A 19240-nucleotide genomic window follows, 5' to 3' on the forward strand; every position below is an offset into this window, starting at 1 on the left:
ATTTTAGCTTCATTCTCTGAAATAATTGTTATTCACATTATAAATTTAAATAACACGCGTTACAATAGATAAATTTTATAACTTTTTTTTTTCATTTTCCAGACAACTATCGATTGTTGAAAGCAGACTGGACGATGGTGCCATCTGTGAGAGGGTTGCTCAGGTTCCAGTTCTAATAATAATTTGCAGAGTGAGTTAAAGACGTTTGAGAACAAAATAATCGAGAGGGTTTGTTTACTGTCCAATAATGCCGTATTATTTGTCATTGTGGTAATTTCTCCAGTGCACTGTTTATCTCTGGATATTTAACATTGTTAATCATCTATTCCAACAAGGTAATACTCATTCACCTATTTTTAATTTTTATCTCAACACTCGCATGGTGATGGTGAAAGTGTTTCCTTTTTCTTTTTTTTTTTTTTTTTTTTTTTTTTTTCCCCCTCATCGTTCAAGGTTACTATTATTTTAAATCATTACATTGATTTTTAATACATATATTTTTAATTTAATTTATTAAGTTCATTCATCAATTCTAATTAAATAATCGAGTCGTTTTATAATTTGTTGAGTATTTTTACTACAAGTGCGTGGTAAAACAAAATTCTGTTTTACCATATGATAATTTAATATTTTTATCTATCAATGAATATATTATTTTCAAACTAATTTTTATCAGAGTTATTCGTGATGATAGAAAGCAAAAAAAATAATGTTTAAAATTTTCGAATGATAATTATTTAATATCATATCAAAATGTAATTGCAAGTTATGAAGGAACTGATAGTACTAACCATTGCACAAGACCGTGTGGCCTAATGGATAAGGCGTCGGACTTCGGATCCGAAGATTGCAGGTTCGAGTCCTGTCACGGTCGAAATTTATTTTTTGTATTTATTTATTTTTAAATCAGAAACCATTTATAAAAGCGCAATTTGATTTATTTTTATTTTTAATTAATTACAATCACGGTAACGAAAGTAAATAATTAAAATTATCTTTGATTGTTTGGTAAATAACTTTGAAGTGATTTATGAATCATCCGACATAATATTAAGAAGATAGAATAGAGTAGTTAGTGAGAAAAAAAAATAATTTTATTTATTTTCAATATAAAGCATTGGAAAATTTTCTATTAAGAATGACTAAAAAAAGTTATTCTGAGAATAAAAAGCCCTCGTATATAATTTTCACAATTTATTCCACCTGGACTGTACTCCCTTTGTTCGGACAATTCAGGTGAAATTTTTTATGTTATTCCCCTAGTAGTTTATTTTCAGTGCATATAGACACAACTTTAGTATTGCATGTACGAACAAAACTAAACGTTAAATTAACATAGTAAGCAATGTCGAGAGTAGATGTCCTTACTATATATACCTATATGTGTAATTTAAAAAAATATTTAACAATACGTATATACATATATTGAATTGATGGATACAACTTGTTACAACTTACAACGCATATAATAACATTGATACCCGCAACCCCGCAACCCCGCAACCCGCAGGGTAAGTCGATAATGCAGTTAGCAACAGCTTTAATTTATTCGATGCTTAACATCATCATCCCCTCTTAGATTATACGACCACTGCACCCTTCTTTTTATTTTTTTTTATTTTATTTTAATAATAAGTATCTACAGTATATTGAGAACAGTCTAGAATATCACGCACGTGGTTTGCGGTTTACTTTCTAACGTAAAACTATACCTTGCATTGGATACTTTGAACTTGGACTGGTATGGCCGTAATACAGAATATGAATAAATTAAAAGACTTGCTAGCCCCCTTTGGCGCCACACGCATCACAATACTCAAGACAGTTAAGTGTCATAAACCACCCTTTACGCATCCTTAAACCATACCAATTATTTCTATAAATATCAACGACAGACAGAAATTTTTAATCTAATTATACATAGGAAACATTTATAAATATACGTGGAAAAAAAAAAAAAAAAAAAAAAAAAAAAAAATAAAATAAAATCACAACAAAAGATTCCTTCAAGCCGGATTTGAACCAGCGACCTATGGATTTCTACTCTTGATTATCATACAACTACAGTCCACCGCTCTACCAACTGAGCTATTGAAGGCCACCGAGTACCAATCAAATTGATAGTTTTTATAAGCGGTTTCACGGTAATCCCACTGTTTAAAATTCATTTCGCGTATTATTCCAAATATTCCACTCTACTCACATCAACCGTAAGAAATATTTTATTTAAATAAGTCACATTACCAGCCCGCTAATAAATTTTTCAGTTTCTTTATAAATATGTTACCAGATTATCACTAATGCATAAAGTCTAAAGAGCCTGAATAGTTTTACTATATATAAGAATAATTTTTCGATAATAAGGATAATTAATTAATCCAATAAAATTAATAAAAAAATAAAAAAAAATAATGAGAGCCACTGAAAGTACGTCAGAGCCTGGTGGGTTGCGGTATAAACTATATAACAGTTAATCAGTATACTGTCACATCAAACTGTGTCTTGATTTCTATCATAAATTTAAGTTGGTTAAATTCAATCAATAAGTATGTCATGTGTCAAAAGACTGTTTTTATTATAACTTATAACAATAACAACAGTTTAATTTTAATTTAATTTTAATTTAATTTTAACGTATATTATATATCGTCACATAATCAATTAACTTTTGATAAAGTAGTTTTAGGCATTTAAATTTAACAATAAATCTATTTGATACTGGTATATATAATAAGGCTTATAGAACAGGAAATGAAAGAGGAATCATTTTAATTAGTAATTCAATTGGTAAGACTCAATTTCCGGGTATTTTGTTCCCTTTCAATTTCAATAAACCTTACTATTACATGAATAGTAATTACTATATCGCTTCATTGTTTTCACATTATAATTTCATAGAATAATAAACCAAAGGATTAGTATATTATAATATTAAATTTATAAAGATGAGGAGATTGTATTCTCTGGTGTTACATTTTAATTATTGATAACGTAGTATAGGTACATCATCTCGATGTATGGTTTTATATACCAACACCTATATCCGATTTATTAATGTATTATACATCTCAACAAACTCCCAGCACGTTATCACTGTTCTATTGATACACTATGTTGACAACGACACAGTAGAGCTTTCGGTATGCTAAATGACGCTTATTCCTATTCGATAATATAAATACTCCTATACATTACTCCTCTCGTTTTTATTGTCATAAAATCCGCGCTCTCTTTCCTTTGTAGTAAACTATATTATACAGAAAATTTTTATTTTTATTAACTTTCCTCGGTTTAAACTTTCTGCAAATTTTCGTTTTTTTTTTATCCTGTTGTTGTCACTTATTTATAAATCTTTCTATTACTTAAATTTTTCATCAGAGCCACATTTATAAAATCATCTAATTATATGTTTGAATAATAACGGGACTGTCAATGAAATTAATGACTCAATTTTTGATTTTAAATTTAATATATATAAATATATCAAAAGATCGTGAATAATCTTTATTTAAAATATGTATATTAGCAGCAATTGGTGCCCATTGAGAAGAACCGAGGTCATTAGTAACGCGAAATCAATATTTGTATATTTAAACATTATTGATATTAAGAAGCACGAATTACTCTATTGATATATCACCACACACCAAGGTCATTTTAATAATTTCTCTGCGACATCTATCCATGTGAAAACAACATTCAATTTTTTTGACTATCCCATAAGTATATATCATTTTTTGCCGATAATAACTAACTTTATGTTTTTAATTTTTTTATTTTTAAATTTTATTATTAAATGGGTGTGTACTGATCTGACCACTTGCTCTTTGGGTCAAACACACCCTCCAAATACACATTAAATTCGCGTGATATACCGTAACAAAATCCTCCGAAAAAAGTTTAGTCATTATCTATTATATCAACACAACAATCGTAAGATATGTCAAGGATTTTGGGCAAGTCTTTTTTGTTATTATTTTTTTTTTCTCTCCATTTCCATTAGTTCTGTTTTGTATTAAATACTGACAGCAGAATATTGATGATTTTGCGGATTTTTTTTTTTATTAAAAAAAAATAATAAAAATTATATTGTGTGTTGTTGATTGTTGATCTAGAATATTTGTAAATTTCTCATGCGTATCCGCATGAGACAAAACCATATACTTTATGCTTGTTGGAGGTGTTGACAGTGTTATTGTATTATGGAATATGCACCAGTAGAGATAAGAGTGTAATACTCTTGGAAGGGTCACAGATATCTTTTAATTTTTCACAACAATTTTTAATACTCTTGAATAATAATTATAATATATATTTTTATATACCTTTAAATTTAAACTACTAAATCGACAGCAATTGCTTAAACTTATTAACGAAATTTAGTTGGTATTAAGCTTTAGCATATTTCGCGATTCCCAGAGATTATTTTCGTCGGAGCTCGTTAATTTTAGAATCTCAAGAATCTTGATGCGTTTACAGTGTAAGATACACTTTTATAGGAATATATTATTATTATTATCATTATACATTACAATAAGATATTTAATTCGTTAGTTTTTTTTTTTTTTTATCCATATTAGAATCATTTAATGTCAAATATCTCATTGATATAAAATTATTTTGCTTTTCTGCAGTATGACGTCATGTATTACAGCGCCACGTGTTGTTAGTTAGATATAATATATAATATATAGATATATTGATAACAAGCTCTTTTATTTATACATATATTAATCTACAATAGAGCAAAATTTCCAGTCCGATGCTCAGCATCCTCGTGACGTCACGCTATCAATTTTCCTCTGTACACATTTTTATCTTTCCCTTTTCCCTCATCATCCGTATCGTCATTTGAAGTGACCTATTGTTTTTTTTTTTTTTTTTTTTTTTAAATACCAAATTGATTGACATATATAGTTTCAAAAAAAAACTTTACCATACAATATTAAAGTTATTAACTTTTAATTAAAAATTTTTTCAATGTAACAAAATGTGCCTTTAAACTGTTAATTGATTAAAAAAGTCTTACATAAATAATAGGGGGCAAGTTTATTGCTCTTTTGGTATACGTATAAATACATATACAATATTCACAACAACAAATATCAAGGATCAAAACTCGTTGTTGGTCTAGATTTATTGTATGTATGCATAGTTCAAAGTATCGAGTGTGGGTTAAATGAATAACCGCATTATAGCATATGTACGACCTTAACGATCTCTCTTTGTGGACAAATCTATTTTATCACCACTATTCTATGCCGTCCTGATTTGATACTCATACAGACATAAATTTTGTAAAATTTATAAAATAACAATCTTAAATTAAATTAATAAATTCACAATGGAATAGTCAAATTGATTGAAAACTCTGACAGTTAATTTATTATTTTTTTCCCCATTAAAATTGACTAATAGAGTAAAGGCTGATGTTAATCTATTTTTTGGCCCGAGTTCAGAAAAAAATTAAAATATCTTTAAGAAACTCTTGTCGTAATATGATAAATCACAAATTATTGTGTTGCATTGCTCGGAATTTAATTAAAAAGATAAAGTTAGTGTCGAGTTTCTCAGTAAATATTAATTAAATGCCCTTGAATAATAATTATTGTTACGCATGTTGCTTGTTAACAATTGGTATTAATAATTAAATGATTAAATTTTATGATTAATCAAATGGTAACGACACATGTGAAATATATTTAAGATAATTATTATAAATAATTTAATAACGACATAAACAACATTAAAACTGGTTAATAGTCGTAAAAGCATAATATTAATGATCCCATGCAGTGTGTAGAGTAAAGAGCGTAGACCAAGAAGTGTCAGATAGATAATGCTTTGCATACTTATACGTTTAGTTGAATATATTTTATATAAGATATATGTATAAGGTATGGTAAACTAAACCACGTGCCACAGGGCACAGATAGAAGAGAATCATTGAGAATGACATATTCCGGTATACGTGATTAAAATTATTACGTGGTTAATTATTTATTTATTCCATTAGTCTAACATTCATTTTTTCTTCTTAAGTTATAAAAATAATTATCTAACGATTATTGTTCGCTATTACACGATCAAGGACATCAGAGAAATTTTTTGATCGCTTAAGTTAAATGATCCGTTATGAAGACCATTTTATCCTTGAGTTTCAGGAAAATCGGTGGAAATTGAGCATGAGGCTATTCTACTCTATCATTCTTCTTTCAAGTAGTCACTTTTTTTTTTTTTTTTTTTTTTTAAATAAAATAGAAAATAAATCACTCATCTCTTTTTATTGCAATCAACTTTTTGAAATTAATTTCTTTTATTTTTTGATAAATTTTGAGATTTTCTCTATGAATTGATTTTCGTCAACGTTCGACGTAGGTAAATTCTATATAAATAGTTGTAGTCCACAGAGTTGGGTGTATCCTTTTTCTTTTTTTTTTTTTTTCTTGTTCTTTATAGCTGATATATACTAACACGTTATGTTGTAGTTATAAATATATGTACATTGTACACTCTAAAGTCATATAAGTAGTAGGTTGTGTCTATGTTCTATATGTAAAATAATGCACGAAGACGACTATGACTACGACGACGACGACGACGACAACAACGACAACGACGACGACGACGACGACGATGATGACGACGACTACGACTACGACGACGACGACGACGACGCAGACGCGACAGCAAAAGCCCTCGCTTGCCAGCAGCTCACAGTCTGGCGTCGCTGGTCGACGTAAGCGGAACAAACCGGCATTAACTTTAAATAATAGATTCACGAGGGTGACCTCGTCCTCGACCCTCCAATTGTCACTCTGACTTAGTCCTGACACCTGTTCTCACTTTAGTGTCATTTAGAGCCTCAACTGTTAATTTATTATTTTTATAAAATAATATAATAAAGTTATTGGTTATTGTAAGTGATAACTCGAGTGAATAAATATTTATTTTTTTTATTTAATTCAATATTTATTTAGTGTGATTCAACTATATAATAGTATTTAATTTTGAATGAATGAATAAAATAAAATAAAATAATTAATAATCGAGGACCGGAAACCTTTGTGAAGAGAATTGAAATAAGTTGGGACATGGCGCCGTTTCCTGCAGCAGTTCCAGTGCCGTACCAGGTCGTTGATTCCACCACGTGAATAATTATTTATCATTAATATATCAGATTGGAAGTAATCAACTGATGACTGACGGCTTTTATCTAATCTATTATTTCTTCTTCTTCTTCTTTGAGTTTTTGTTTTTGTGATTTATTTTGTGGTAATAATGGAGACCCAGGGATATTTTGTCAATAACTATCGTAATAATAACAATACCAACAATTATTATTACTTAGTAATTATATAGTACATTATTGTTTTAAATAAAATAGTGAAGTTTAAAGTGATAATAATAATAATAGATAGTTTTTCTGTGAAAAATGGTTGCGTTTTTATAACAATTAAATGGGAAATTTGAATCCTGTTAAAAATGTGAGTTTTATAATAATATTTTTTTATTATTGTAAAAAATTGATGACTCCAAGTTTATTGAATCTTATTAATATTTGTTTTAGATTATTAATTAATTAAAAATAGAATGATATTAATTAATAGTAAAGGTAAATTAGAGTGAATTTGGCTCTGAGTAAAATCTAGTGATCCTGATGTTTCACCTGGAGAAATTCCAGCTCGGTCGGTCGGTCGGTCACATTACCAAGTAGCGATGAAAATTCCCCAAAGTTGTTATGTGAGCACCCGGCTGCCGCCTGCAACCCGTAAAATCGATTCTAGATTTGGAAACTATAAAAAATTAAAATTTATTAATTGTTAAATATTTAAAAATGACATCAGTTTTTTTTTTTTTTTTTTTTTTTAAATTTAATAACAGATAAACGTATGAAAGATAATTCTAACGGTGTATGAGATTAAAATAAAAAAATAATTGGCTGGTATTTGCTGTTGCTATAAGATTAGAGAAAAATTAAATAATAAATAAACTAATAATTACAAACAATGAAAGTGGGTATCAAAGTGAAATATTAAACGTTACGATATAAGATATAAGATATAGGATATGGTATATGAAATGTGAGGGCTTGTATCCTTATTATGAATCAAGATCCAAAATAATAACACAACATTTCATCCTATCCATCCATCCGTCTTTTAAAATGATTAATTAGATTACAATATTATTATTGTTATGATAAGTAATAACACTCGAGATTGTTATCTTATTGAGATTAAAAATATAATTTTCAAGTGTTGCGTATGGGTGATGTTATCTATATATTTGTTCGTAAGTAGGTGGATTAATTGAGAATTCATTATAGTAGTAGCTATAGTGGTTATAGGTTATAAGGGAGAATGAACAATAAAAATAGGCCCGCGTGGACTTTAACGATCAAGTAGTAAAAGCATTCGCTTGGCCAGACAGCTTGGCGTCCAATCATTTCACTTAACTTTATCTATCTATCTATCTATCATATGTACATATTCTCTTTTACTTTATTTTTTATTTTTTTTTATTTTTATCAATATTGCACCAACTCTAACCCAGAATTCTTTTATCAATATATCTCAATATTTATTTTATTTTATCTCATTATTATTATAAAAATAAAAATTAGTCCGTTAACTTTCAAGACAGTTTAATTATTTACTGTCAATTATAATACAGCTGATTAAATTTTTTAAATTTAATAATTGTAATTAATGGTGATTATGATTTTAAATTAAAATTTGGTACTCGAAAGGAGAAACAGAAAAAAAAAAAAATAGAGAAGATAAAAAAAAAAAAGCGCAACGTGTCACGTAGTCCCATCATCTTGAGGTCACAAGTATGCGGAACGTGATTAAGATGAAAGTGAAAAAAAATGATAGTTAGCATTCAGACTGTTCCAAAGATATATATATCTTTGGTACCTTTATCAAGACAGTAAACCTACGGTGAAACGTATCGGCTAGGTAATAGAAATTTGATATTAATACATGTGTACGGGTTCGACAAATGATAAAACGCTAAATTATTGGATTTAACTCTATAGACGGTCTATAATACTTGTATTGTAACTGGTCTCATTATAAAATATAGTCAACTAAAGGTAGTGGGAGTGGTTGAGTTGAGGGGTTTCAGGGGTTACAAGGGAGTTAAGGGGGTGTAGCGATGAACGCGCGCGAAAAATACGCTCAGCGCTCAAAGCTCGACTACGCTCGACGGTCGATACTCTACTTGCAGCACATGAGCCAAGTGTAACCTCTATTGCTTGTAATATAAGGTACTTTTTAATTTTTAAGTATCCTCCTATCCTTTTTATTATTTCATTTTCAGTCAAGCACTTTGGCAATTAAATTTATGTTTCATTTTATCAATTAAACATATTTAATATTCAATAAAAAAAGTAATAAACAACCAAAGAAAGGTAATAGAGCAAGGTAATAATAATAGTTGTTGCTAAATGTAACTAAAATCGATGATTTAGTTGTAAAACTATGGAGGGTGAATTTATAAACTTATTCACTATACTGACAGTATTTATAGAGAGGGTCAGGTCAGCCACCCTATTTTCCTTTTATTCGATTTATAAAACAACAAAAAATCTTGTTTAGTTATTTTATTTTTATCACACTTTTAACAATTTATTTAATAGTAATAATAATAATATTATTATTATTAATTAATTAGAATGATTATTAGTAGTTAACATTAGTTTGTTAATTGCTCTGCAAATTCAAGAACGCGTCAATTCAAGTCAAGTGCAGTTTAAAGAGTTGAAAAGAAATAAAATGAGAGAGAAAAAAAGAGACACTTGAACAAATGATTTTTAAATGCAACTTTATAAAGTCTAACGGTTCAAATTAATTCTTTTATTATTATTATTATTATTATTATTATTTTTAGTGAATTAAAAAGGTAATCTTGTAATAGAATGATGAAAGAAAAAGAGACAAATGTTGACAACAAATGTGCAAACGACAACATAGTATTGATTGTCATGTGGTATTTTTCAACGACCCTGACGTGTCACAATGAAGGTCAAATTGTTACTAATCATCGATCTAAATAAATGTTTAATCGTGCTTAGCTTAATAAATATTACAATTTACTAATTAATACATCACTAAAGAAACGACATAAAAAATAATATTTTTTTTAATCGACAGCCATTGATTTAGAAAAAAAAGTTAAACAGACTAACTTCTCATTACGTATAAATATAATATTATCTGTTTTGACTGTACATACATTTATGAATCTGAGTTGAGATTTATATAATATATAATAGCAGAATATCAAATAGATTTATTTATATTTTATTGTATAGGGATTAATTGTCTAAGTGATTCGAGAGGAGATTTGTATGGTATAGTTAAATTAGTAGACGAATCCGTATAAATTGGTTACCTGATGCATTTATTTATTTTTTTATTTTATTGGGGTCACAACCCCTCGTTTACGTTTTACTTTTATTTTTAGTTTTTATTTTATAAATTTTATTTTAATTAGTAACATTGTAATATTGTGTATGGAATTTAAATAATTAAAAATATTATTAAATTTGTTACAGATATTGAGATAAGAAAATACAGAACAGAATGGGCTCTTGTGGGGTGTATTTTTCTCAACTCCGAGCGATGCTCAGGAGGAATTTACTGCTCAAGAAACGGGAAAAACGAAAGACTATTGCTGTAAGTAAATACTTGATGCTATTATTATTTATTTATAACAAGTACTGTTAATAAAATTTTTATTTAATTATTGAATAAATAAATTAAGTAAGAATTATTTGTTTTTTATCAGGCTTTAAGTCTATTAAAGTTAATAGAAACTGAATAAAATATAAAAATATGTGGATTAAAAAGTAGAGTAGACGCGTAACGATATACTGTCAGCAGCTCTGTATAAACCAACAAATCCTTTCTCACATATCTTTATTAAGTTTACATAAGGTTTATCTAGCAAAACTAGAAGACAAACATGTGATTATTAGCTAGCATATTGGCTTGTGTCACTTTTAACAATTATAATTTAATTAACGTGACTTTTGTATTTTTTTCTGAATTTTAACAATCTAACAATTTTTCATTAAGTAATTAAATTATTTTTAAAAACAATTTTATTGTCATTATTATTATGGAATTTATTAGATTTAGAGATAGTTTAACAAGCAAGTGAAGGGAAAAAATTAAAGACTGGATGAGTGGCCATGGCTGTAGTCACCAGGATATCGTGCCAAGATATACGTTACACAATGCCAATTTGTTAGATATTTAAAATATTTTTGGTGGCAATTAGGCCAAGAGTCAAATTTCAATTTTTTATTTATTTAAAAATAATAATTGTAATTATTTTTTTCTAGAGTTTCTTTGTTTATTATCGCGAGTTTTAAAAATAGAAGGATCAATAGTATTATAAGGAGCATCTTTAAATATTGTAGTAGAAATAGTTTCGGTGGTTTGTTTTCCTCTTTCTTCTCTTTCTTCACCGGTGGATAATAAATGAGGTCCAACTAAATAGTAGGTTTGTTGAACCCACGTAGGTAGATCGAGTCCAGCCACACAGTATTGCCAGAGAGGTAATCCCAAGTGTACCAACATCATTCTAAAGTACTTGATAAAAGTGTCCGATAGGTGATACCAGTTTCCACTGGCATTGTCATCGTTATAGAGCCAAATCCCGGGTTCTCCATCCCAATCCGGTCTAATGTGATAAACCAAAAAAATTTTAGCTATTCCACCACATTGATCTATTTCAAAAAGTTTGCATCGGCCACCTAATGACGGGATCATCTCACTTTCATCTTGTGATTTCGATTCAATTTCAGTCTGTTGCTGTTGCTCTTTGCTTCCGATAAATCTTTTCAATCCAGCAAATTCATTTATCGTCATCCTACCGACAGGAAACTCTTCACCTAGTCATAATAAAATAATAAAAATTTTTATTTTTATTTAAATTATTTTTATAAAGGTTTTTATTTAATTACCAGCAATATCAAGACTCCAATTAAGTGAAAACCCATCAGTTGAAGCGTAGAAACGTTTTAAATCATCTGGTAATAAACAGCAGTGTTTCTGCTCCCAACTGGAAATGGCACTTCTTTCGCAAGCACTTTGTCTTTCAACTTTAACATTTTTAACACACGGACTCGCTTCAAGTAATTTAACAACCCCGAGTGTTAGATTTTCGTAAAATGAATCTTCTGTTACAATGTCGACAAAAAATGACATTTTAATAAAGACAAAAACACTTTATAAACACTAAACAAATTTCGTTGTTATTGTTGATCTTCATAGCAACGCCCAAGGCTATAAACTGTACAACTTGTACAACCACCGTTTGAACCTCTACTAATACATATAGATATTTATAAATACGTAGATATATAGAGAATTAACTGTTGGTTGTTTTGCTTAAATTTAATTTTTAAATTATATTTAATATTAATAAAACTTTATTTATTACAGGAAGTATTTTTACCTTTGTACATCTTGGGTAATCTAATAGTACTGAAAGTGTTGATACCAAATCCAAATTATCCAGCAATGCCTGCACAACGGCAAGACGGCAATATATTTGAGTTTTTAAATGGCTATAAGAACAATACCATTGCCGTTGTTCCAAATTCCACTGAAACTCTTGTAAGTTTTATTATTATTTTTATTTTATTATTAACTTTTATACAATGTAAATATAAAATTGTAAATATGATGCAGCAACTCGTGAGTTGCCTTAAATACCATAAATATCATAATTACCGCACAACTCAAGAGTTTTCTCGGGGTAAAAAATACCAAATGCTTTTGCGGGATTTAGCAAGACACTACAGAAGGCTTAGCAATCACCTCTTGGGCAAAGATTCGGCTGGGACTTTTTGATGCCACTTTTACTGGCTATTTTTTTTTTTTTTTTTTTTATTTTTTTCCTATACACCAAGAGCTACTCTTCTTTTTATTGCACCAGCTCAATAATATCTTTCATAATATTGATCTATATATAATGTATACCTTTATATAGGTATACATTATATATAGATCGGCTTTCATGGCTCAAATTGTTAAAAACTCGATATATATCGAGAATGCCTTTCGTCATTCAACCTTTAAGCTCTATAAAATATGACAATGTCCATACAACTCACATATCCATTTTTTTTTTTTTTTTTTATACAATATTATTATTATTATTATTGTTGTTGTTGTTGTTATGTAGAATTTCCTAACTGCAATGAACAACTTGTGGTTATCAATGTGGGAGTACCCGGGTAAGCTGCCGTTAAATTTCATGGTATTTGAAACGACTGGGGATTTACAGGCGGCCTATTGGCGTGAACCCCACAGTGTACCTCTGGCTGTTATCTTTGAGGATCCACAGCCGATAACCCACAGTCTCTTGTGAGTTGTATTTTATTATCTTATTTAGTTGGGAGAAAAATAATACTAATAATGATGATAATAATAATATTACAGATATGAAATTAGAACAAATCCGTCATTTCACGCAACTCCGTCGCCAAAAGAATTTTATTCTTCAGCAGTGACCTGTCGTAAAGATACAAGCCACTGGGTAGGTGGTTTACTGTCAATAGAAACAGGAGGATCATGTCCAATAAATAATTATTTTCATTCGGGTTTTATGGCTCTTCAAATGCTAATGGACATTACTAAAATCAGAATAGATACCGGTAATACACAAGTTACATTACCTGATATTAAATTTAAAATGTTTCCAAAGGAAGCATATACAGCCCACTGGATGTTAGCCTTCAGAGTTGTGATACCATTGTACATGATACTAGCCCTCTCTCAATTTATAACATATCTTCTTATTTTAATAGTCGGAGAAAAGGAGAAAAAAATAAAAGAGGGAATGAAAATAATGGGTCTAAAGGATTCAATATTTTGGATGTCATGGTTTTTAATATATGCAATATTTGTATTAATATTATCAGCTGTTGCTGTAATATTGATATTTACACTTCAAATGTTTCAACATACCCACTTTTTACCAATATTTTTACTAGTTGTACTCTACAGTTTTTCTGTTATTATGTTTTCATTTATGATTACACCATTTTTTGATCAATCACGAACAGCCGGAGTTTTGGGTAATTTTGCAGTAACAATGTTGAGTTTCATGTACTTTATTCAAGTATTTGTTGATGATCCAACATCAATATCATTTTGGGTAGTATCTTTATTAAGTCCTGCGTGTGCTGCACTTGCAATGGATAAAGCATTGGTATTTGATTTAAAAGGCGAGGGTGTTAATTTTGATAATTTATGGGCAGGACCTGGTATACCATTTGGAGGTAATTTCATATATTATATTATTATTATAAATTATTTTTATTAATTATTGTTAATATTTTTCAGGAAGTCTTATTATGATTACTTTGGATATTGTTCTTTATGGTTTACTTGCTTACTATCTTGATTCGGTTGTTCCCAGTGAATATGGAACTAAAAGACCGGCTTGGTTTTGCTTTACACCGGGATTTTGGTGTAAAAAAAAAGTTCAACGGATAGCATCGTCTAACGGTGAATCAAATTCATTTATACCAGAAGAAGAAGCAAGCCGAGACGTCGAGCCAGTTGTCCGTGAGATGAAAGGCCGTGAGGCAATACGTATTGTTGATTTGTATAAATCTTATCAAAAGTGCCGTAAACCAGAGGTTAAAGCCGTTAATGGTATTAATTTAACAATATATGAAGGACAAATAACAGCAATACTTGGTCACAATGGTGCTGGTAAAACAACTTTATTTAATATTCTTACGGGTTTAACTGCTCCCACTGCCGGTACAGCATTGATATTTGGATATGACGTTAGAGATTCAAATGACATGCAAATAATACGAAGTATGACTGGAGTTTGTCCTCAACATGATATATTATTTGATCTATTAACTCCACGTGAACATTTAGAATTTTTTGCTGCTGTTCGTGGTATTCCCAATTCAATGATTGAAATTGAAGTTAAAAAAACACTTAAAGATATTGATTTAACAGAAAAAGCCGATACTTTTGCTAAATATTTAAGCGGAGGACAAAAAAGAAAATTATCTGTCGGAATAGCTATTATCGGTGATCCTAAAATAATTATTTTGGATGAACCAACAGCCGGTGTTGATCCTTATTCACGTCGACAAATGTGGTCATTTCTTCAATCACGTCGTCATGGTAAAGTCATTCTACTTACTACCCATTTTATGGATGAAGCTGATATTTTAGCTGATCGTAAAGCTGTTATAAGTAAAGGTAAATTACGTTGCTGTGGTAGCTCCCTATTTTTAAAAAATAAATTTGGAATTGGTTATCATTTAACCCTAGTATTGGAAGGTAATAATCGTGTTAATGCTATAACACGTCTTGTAACTAGTAATGTTGCTAAAGCTGAAAAAGCTCGTCGACATGGCCGTGAATTAAGTTTTATACTTCCTCATAATTCTGTTGAAAATTTTGCTCCACTGTTTACTGCTATTGAAAATGAAATAAAAACAAGAACTGGTAGATTAGGTATAAGCAGTTATGGTGTATCAATGACTACTCTGGAGGAGGTATTTTTGCATCTTGAAAAAGACGAAGAGACCGAATGTACGATGGACAATCTTTCTAAAAAGATGGTGCGTAATCGTGCACTCAGTCGATCCCTGTCACTTCAATCCAAGAGTACATCTTACCAGAGTTTACAAAATGAGGGAGCTACTGTGCAAGGTGATGGTCAAGTTAAAAGTACAAATGAATTGCCTGATGGTGTTGTTCATCATCATTCACATCACCATCATCATCATAATCAGCAACAGTCTCAGCAGCAGCAGCAGCAGCAGCAACAACAACAACAACAACAACAACAACAACAACAACAACATCATCATCATCATCAACATCATCACAATACCGATAAAACAAATCAACCTGCAGCACTGGGTCTTGGTTTAGATCCTGTTAAAATACGGCCTAATTTTTTTCAAACTCTCTATGCAATGTTGAGATTACGGGTACTCAGATTAACTCGAAATCTTCAATTACTTTATTTTACAATTGTTGCTCCATTAGCACTAGTTGTATTGGGATTATATATAAACAGTATACAAATAGTCAGTATTAAAATGGATTCACTAGAATTAAATACAAGTAAGTTTTTTTTTTTTTTTAATATAATTTATGATTTTATTTTATTTTAATTTTTATTTTACAGGCACTTACAAACAACTTACAAAAATACTGTACACAAATCATACGGATCGAGATTTATCACCATTGATAAATCAAATGAGACATGATGTACCTTTTTTAGATGAGTACGATGGTAATTTAACAGATTTGTTGGCTATTGCACCGCATATGGCTGTTGTCAATATCAATGACTTTAACAGACGTCAAATAAATCTTACGCTTACTTACAATGACACTATGCAACATTCAATACCTATTTTTATGAATATTTTATTCAATTCATACTACAGGTAATCATTATTAATTATCAATTATTATTATTATTATTATTGTTGTTGTCAATTATTATTAATTTATAATAATTTTAGATATCTATCTGGTAAAGACAATCCAACGCCAATAAAAATCAAAACTCATCCATTCCAGCAGACATCTCAACCTCAAGAGTTTAATATAGGTATTGCAAGCTCAACTTTATTCATTGGAATGAGTTTAGTTTTGGTACCAATAACTCTGGTAGTTGATATGGTATATGACCGTGAGGTAAATTTCATAATTATAATAATAATAATAATTATTATGAAAAAAATATTAAGTTTTTTTTTTTTTCTAGATAAAAACAAAAAATCAGCTAAGAGTTAATGGCTTGTCGTTCTTTATGTACTTTTTGAGCTACTTTATTGTACTAATAGCTCTGATGATAGTAATTTGTCTGTGTATACTTGGAATAATATTTATATTTAATGTACCATCGCTTCAAGAAATTCCAGCTCTTGTGACTCTCGGTAGTCTGATATTTCTTTACTGTCCATCATCTATATTATTTTCTACCTGTTTGAGTTATATATTTGATAAAATGGACTCGGCTCAAAGTTTTTTACCAAATATTGTTACATTTTTTGGATTAATTCCATTTATTTTGGTAATGGTATTGGATATGTTGGACGTTGGTGGAACAGCAGCATTTGCACTTCATGTTGTATTTTCTCTATTAAATGCAACATATTTACCTTACGCATCAGTATATTATTTGGATCGTGTACACTTGATGTGCTCAATAAATGCAGCCTGTCATCATTTAACAATGTTTGATTATTTAACTACTGAAATAATAGTAATGGCTGTAGGGGCTCTTTTACATATTCCTGTTTGGTTTTTTGTATTAATGGTTCTTGATATTAAAAAAACAGGTGGTAAAATGAGCGATGTATTTAAATATTTTGGACGTAATGGAGGAGCTATTGGTGAAGAAATAATGGAAAATACAGATGTTGGTGATCATGAAGATACTGATGTTAAAAATGAACGACAAAGGATATTTAATGTTGTTAATTCATCATCAGTTCAAGAACCACCTGTGGTATTGGTTCAAAATTTACGTAAAGAATACCGTCAACGTGAAGCAACATCCTGTGGTTGTTGTAATAAACGTGAAGAGCAAGTACCAAAGCCACCTAAAAAAATATCTATACGTAATTTGTCATTTGGAGTTGAGCCGGGTGAAGTATTTGGACTTTTAGGTCACAATGGAGCTGGAAAAACTACAACTATGAAAATAATAACTGCTGAAGAGGCTGCTACACGTGGCCGAGTTCAAATAGCCGGTTTTAATATTAATTCACAATTGACAGATGCTTTTAGACAAATGGGATACTGCCCTCAACATGACGCTCAGTGGAAAAATATTACCGTCAGAGAGCATTTAGAGTGTTATGCAGCTATGCGCGGTGTACCATGGAGTGATATTGATAGAATTGTTGATTTATATTTATCTGGACTTCAAATTCACGATCACGCGGATAAACAAACACAAGAATGTTCAGGTGGTACCAGAAGAAAATTGAGCTACGCTATGGCAATGGTTGGAGCTCCAAAGGTAGTACTTATGGATGAACCTAGTACGGGAATGGATCCAAGGTCCAAAAGATTCCTATGGGATACTATTTTAGCTAGTTTTCAGGTAAATTATTATTTTTATTTTATTATTAAAATAAAATTCATTTATTTTTAATTTATTAGGGTGGTAGAGGTGCTATATTAACCACCCACTCAATGGAAGAAGCCGATGCGCTTTGTTCCCGGGTTGGTATTATGGTTAAGGGTGAACTTAGGTGTATAGGCTCAACTCAACACTTGAAAAATTTATACGGTGCGGGTTATACCTTAGAAATGAAATTACTTGGCGGTGATTGTACACCAACGACGCCCTCGGGTGATCGTATAAGCGCGCTTAAAGAATTTGTCGCCGGTCTATTTCCTGATGCAACTCTTGAAGAGAGTTTCGCCGACAGACTGGTGTTTGCAGTGCCTCAGCACGCTGTTCAATCACTTGCTGATTGTTTTATGCAATTAGAAAAAGGTATTATTCTTTTTCTTAAAACATTTTCAAATATAAATAATTAACAGTTATTATTATTATTATTATTATTATTTATTACAGCCAAGTTAGAATTGGACATTGAGGAGTACAGTTTTAGTCAAACAACTTTGGAACAAGTATTTTTAAAATTTTCACACTACGATGAAATGAATAGCACAGAATGACCAGTCCGAAAATTAAGTTAAATTATTGTTATCAGTAATATTAATTAAAAAAACAACAATAATAGAGATAAATCCATTCCAGTTAAAAGAAATTCAGTCCACGGGTAAGTTTTAAACATTAAACAAAAAAAGTTGTAGGTCCAAAACTTTCGAGTAAAGTTTTTGATTATGCTAATTAACAAAAGAATCGTGAGAGCTATAACATACAGTGAGATTATCAGAGTAAGGGACCATGAAGGAAGTGTGTTCTACCCATTAATTAAGTATTTAATAAATCCGTTTAATTTTTAGATTTACAAAAAACAATTACAAAAAAAAAAAAAAAAAGTCAAAATATAGTAAAAAAGAAACATTCCGAGCTTTAGATTATTTAAATAAGCGCTCTCTTTTATTTAAATAATAATAATAATAATAATAACAACAATAACAATAGAGAATGGACTTTAATAAAACAATCGGATAACTGGATTTTTTAAATTAATATCAAGTACAAGGTGTGATGGTGACTGAGTGAATTTATTTTC

The 19240-nt window shown here is 29.7% G+C and overlaps 2 protein-coding genes and 2 non-coding genes across 8 annotated transcripts; 2 read left to right on the forward strand and 2 right to left on the reverse strand.

Annotated features, from left to right (window-relative positions):
• Positions 1-135: 135 nt before the first annotated feature.
• Positions 136-19010, forward strand: LOC123272636 (cholesterol transporter ABCA5-like). 5 transcript variants are annotated; one of them, XM_044739561.1, is made up of 12 exons: positions 6712-7487; positions 10565-10685; positions 12462-12635; positions 13207-13388; positions 13464-14305; positions 14370-15808; positions 15884-16130; positions 16195-16462; positions 16541-16715; positions 16786-18132; positions 18192-18531; positions 18613-19010. In XM_044739561.1, the coding sequence occupies exons 2-12, from the start codon at positions 10593-10595 to the stop codon at positions 18714-18716; spliced, it is 5211 nt and encodes a 1736-aa protein (XP_044595496.1). In that variant the 5' UTR covers positions 6712-7487; positions 10565-10592; the 3' UTR covers positions 18717-19010. The 5 variants fall into 5 exon arrangements, with proteins under 5 accessions (XP_044595493.1, XP_044595496.1, XP_044595497.1 ...); XM_044739562.1 differs by having other exon boundaries at positions 14370-15782; positions 15864-16130; XM_044739558.1 differs by lacking the exon at positions 6712-7487 and adding an exon at positions 136-335 and having other exon boundaries at positions 14370-16130.
• On the forward strand, positions 802-874 carry Trnar-ucg. The gene has a single exon. It is a non-coding gene; the product is annotated as a tRNA-Arg (tRNA).
• Trnay-gua lies at positions 2003-2098 on the reverse strand. The gene is made up of 2 exons: positions 2062-2098; positions 2003-2038 (listed from the first exon to the last, which is right to left on the reverse strand). It is a non-coding gene; the product is annotated as a tRNA-Tyr (tRNA).
• LOC123272639 (tubulin polyglutamylase complex subunit 2) lies at positions 11139-12263 on the reverse strand. Its single transcript, XM_044739565.1, has 2 exons — positions 11981-12263; positions 11139-11908 (listed from the first exon to the last, which is right to left on the reverse strand). Exons 1-2 carry the CDS (start codon positions 12222-12224, stop codon positions 11343-11345), a joined length of 810 nt encoding a protein of 269 aa, XP_044595500.1. The 5' UTR covers positions 12225-12263; the 3' UTR covers positions 11139-11342.
• Positions 19011-19240: the final 230 nt, after the last annotated feature.

This window comes from Cotesia glomerata, linkage group LG10, assembly GCF_020080835.1.
Source record: "Cotesia glomerata isolate CgM1 linkage group LG10, MPM_Cglom_v2.3, whole genome shotgun sequence".
Taxonomy (NCBI): Eukaryota; Metazoa; Arthropoda; class Insecta; order Hymenoptera; family Braconidae; genus Cotesia; species Cotesia glomerata.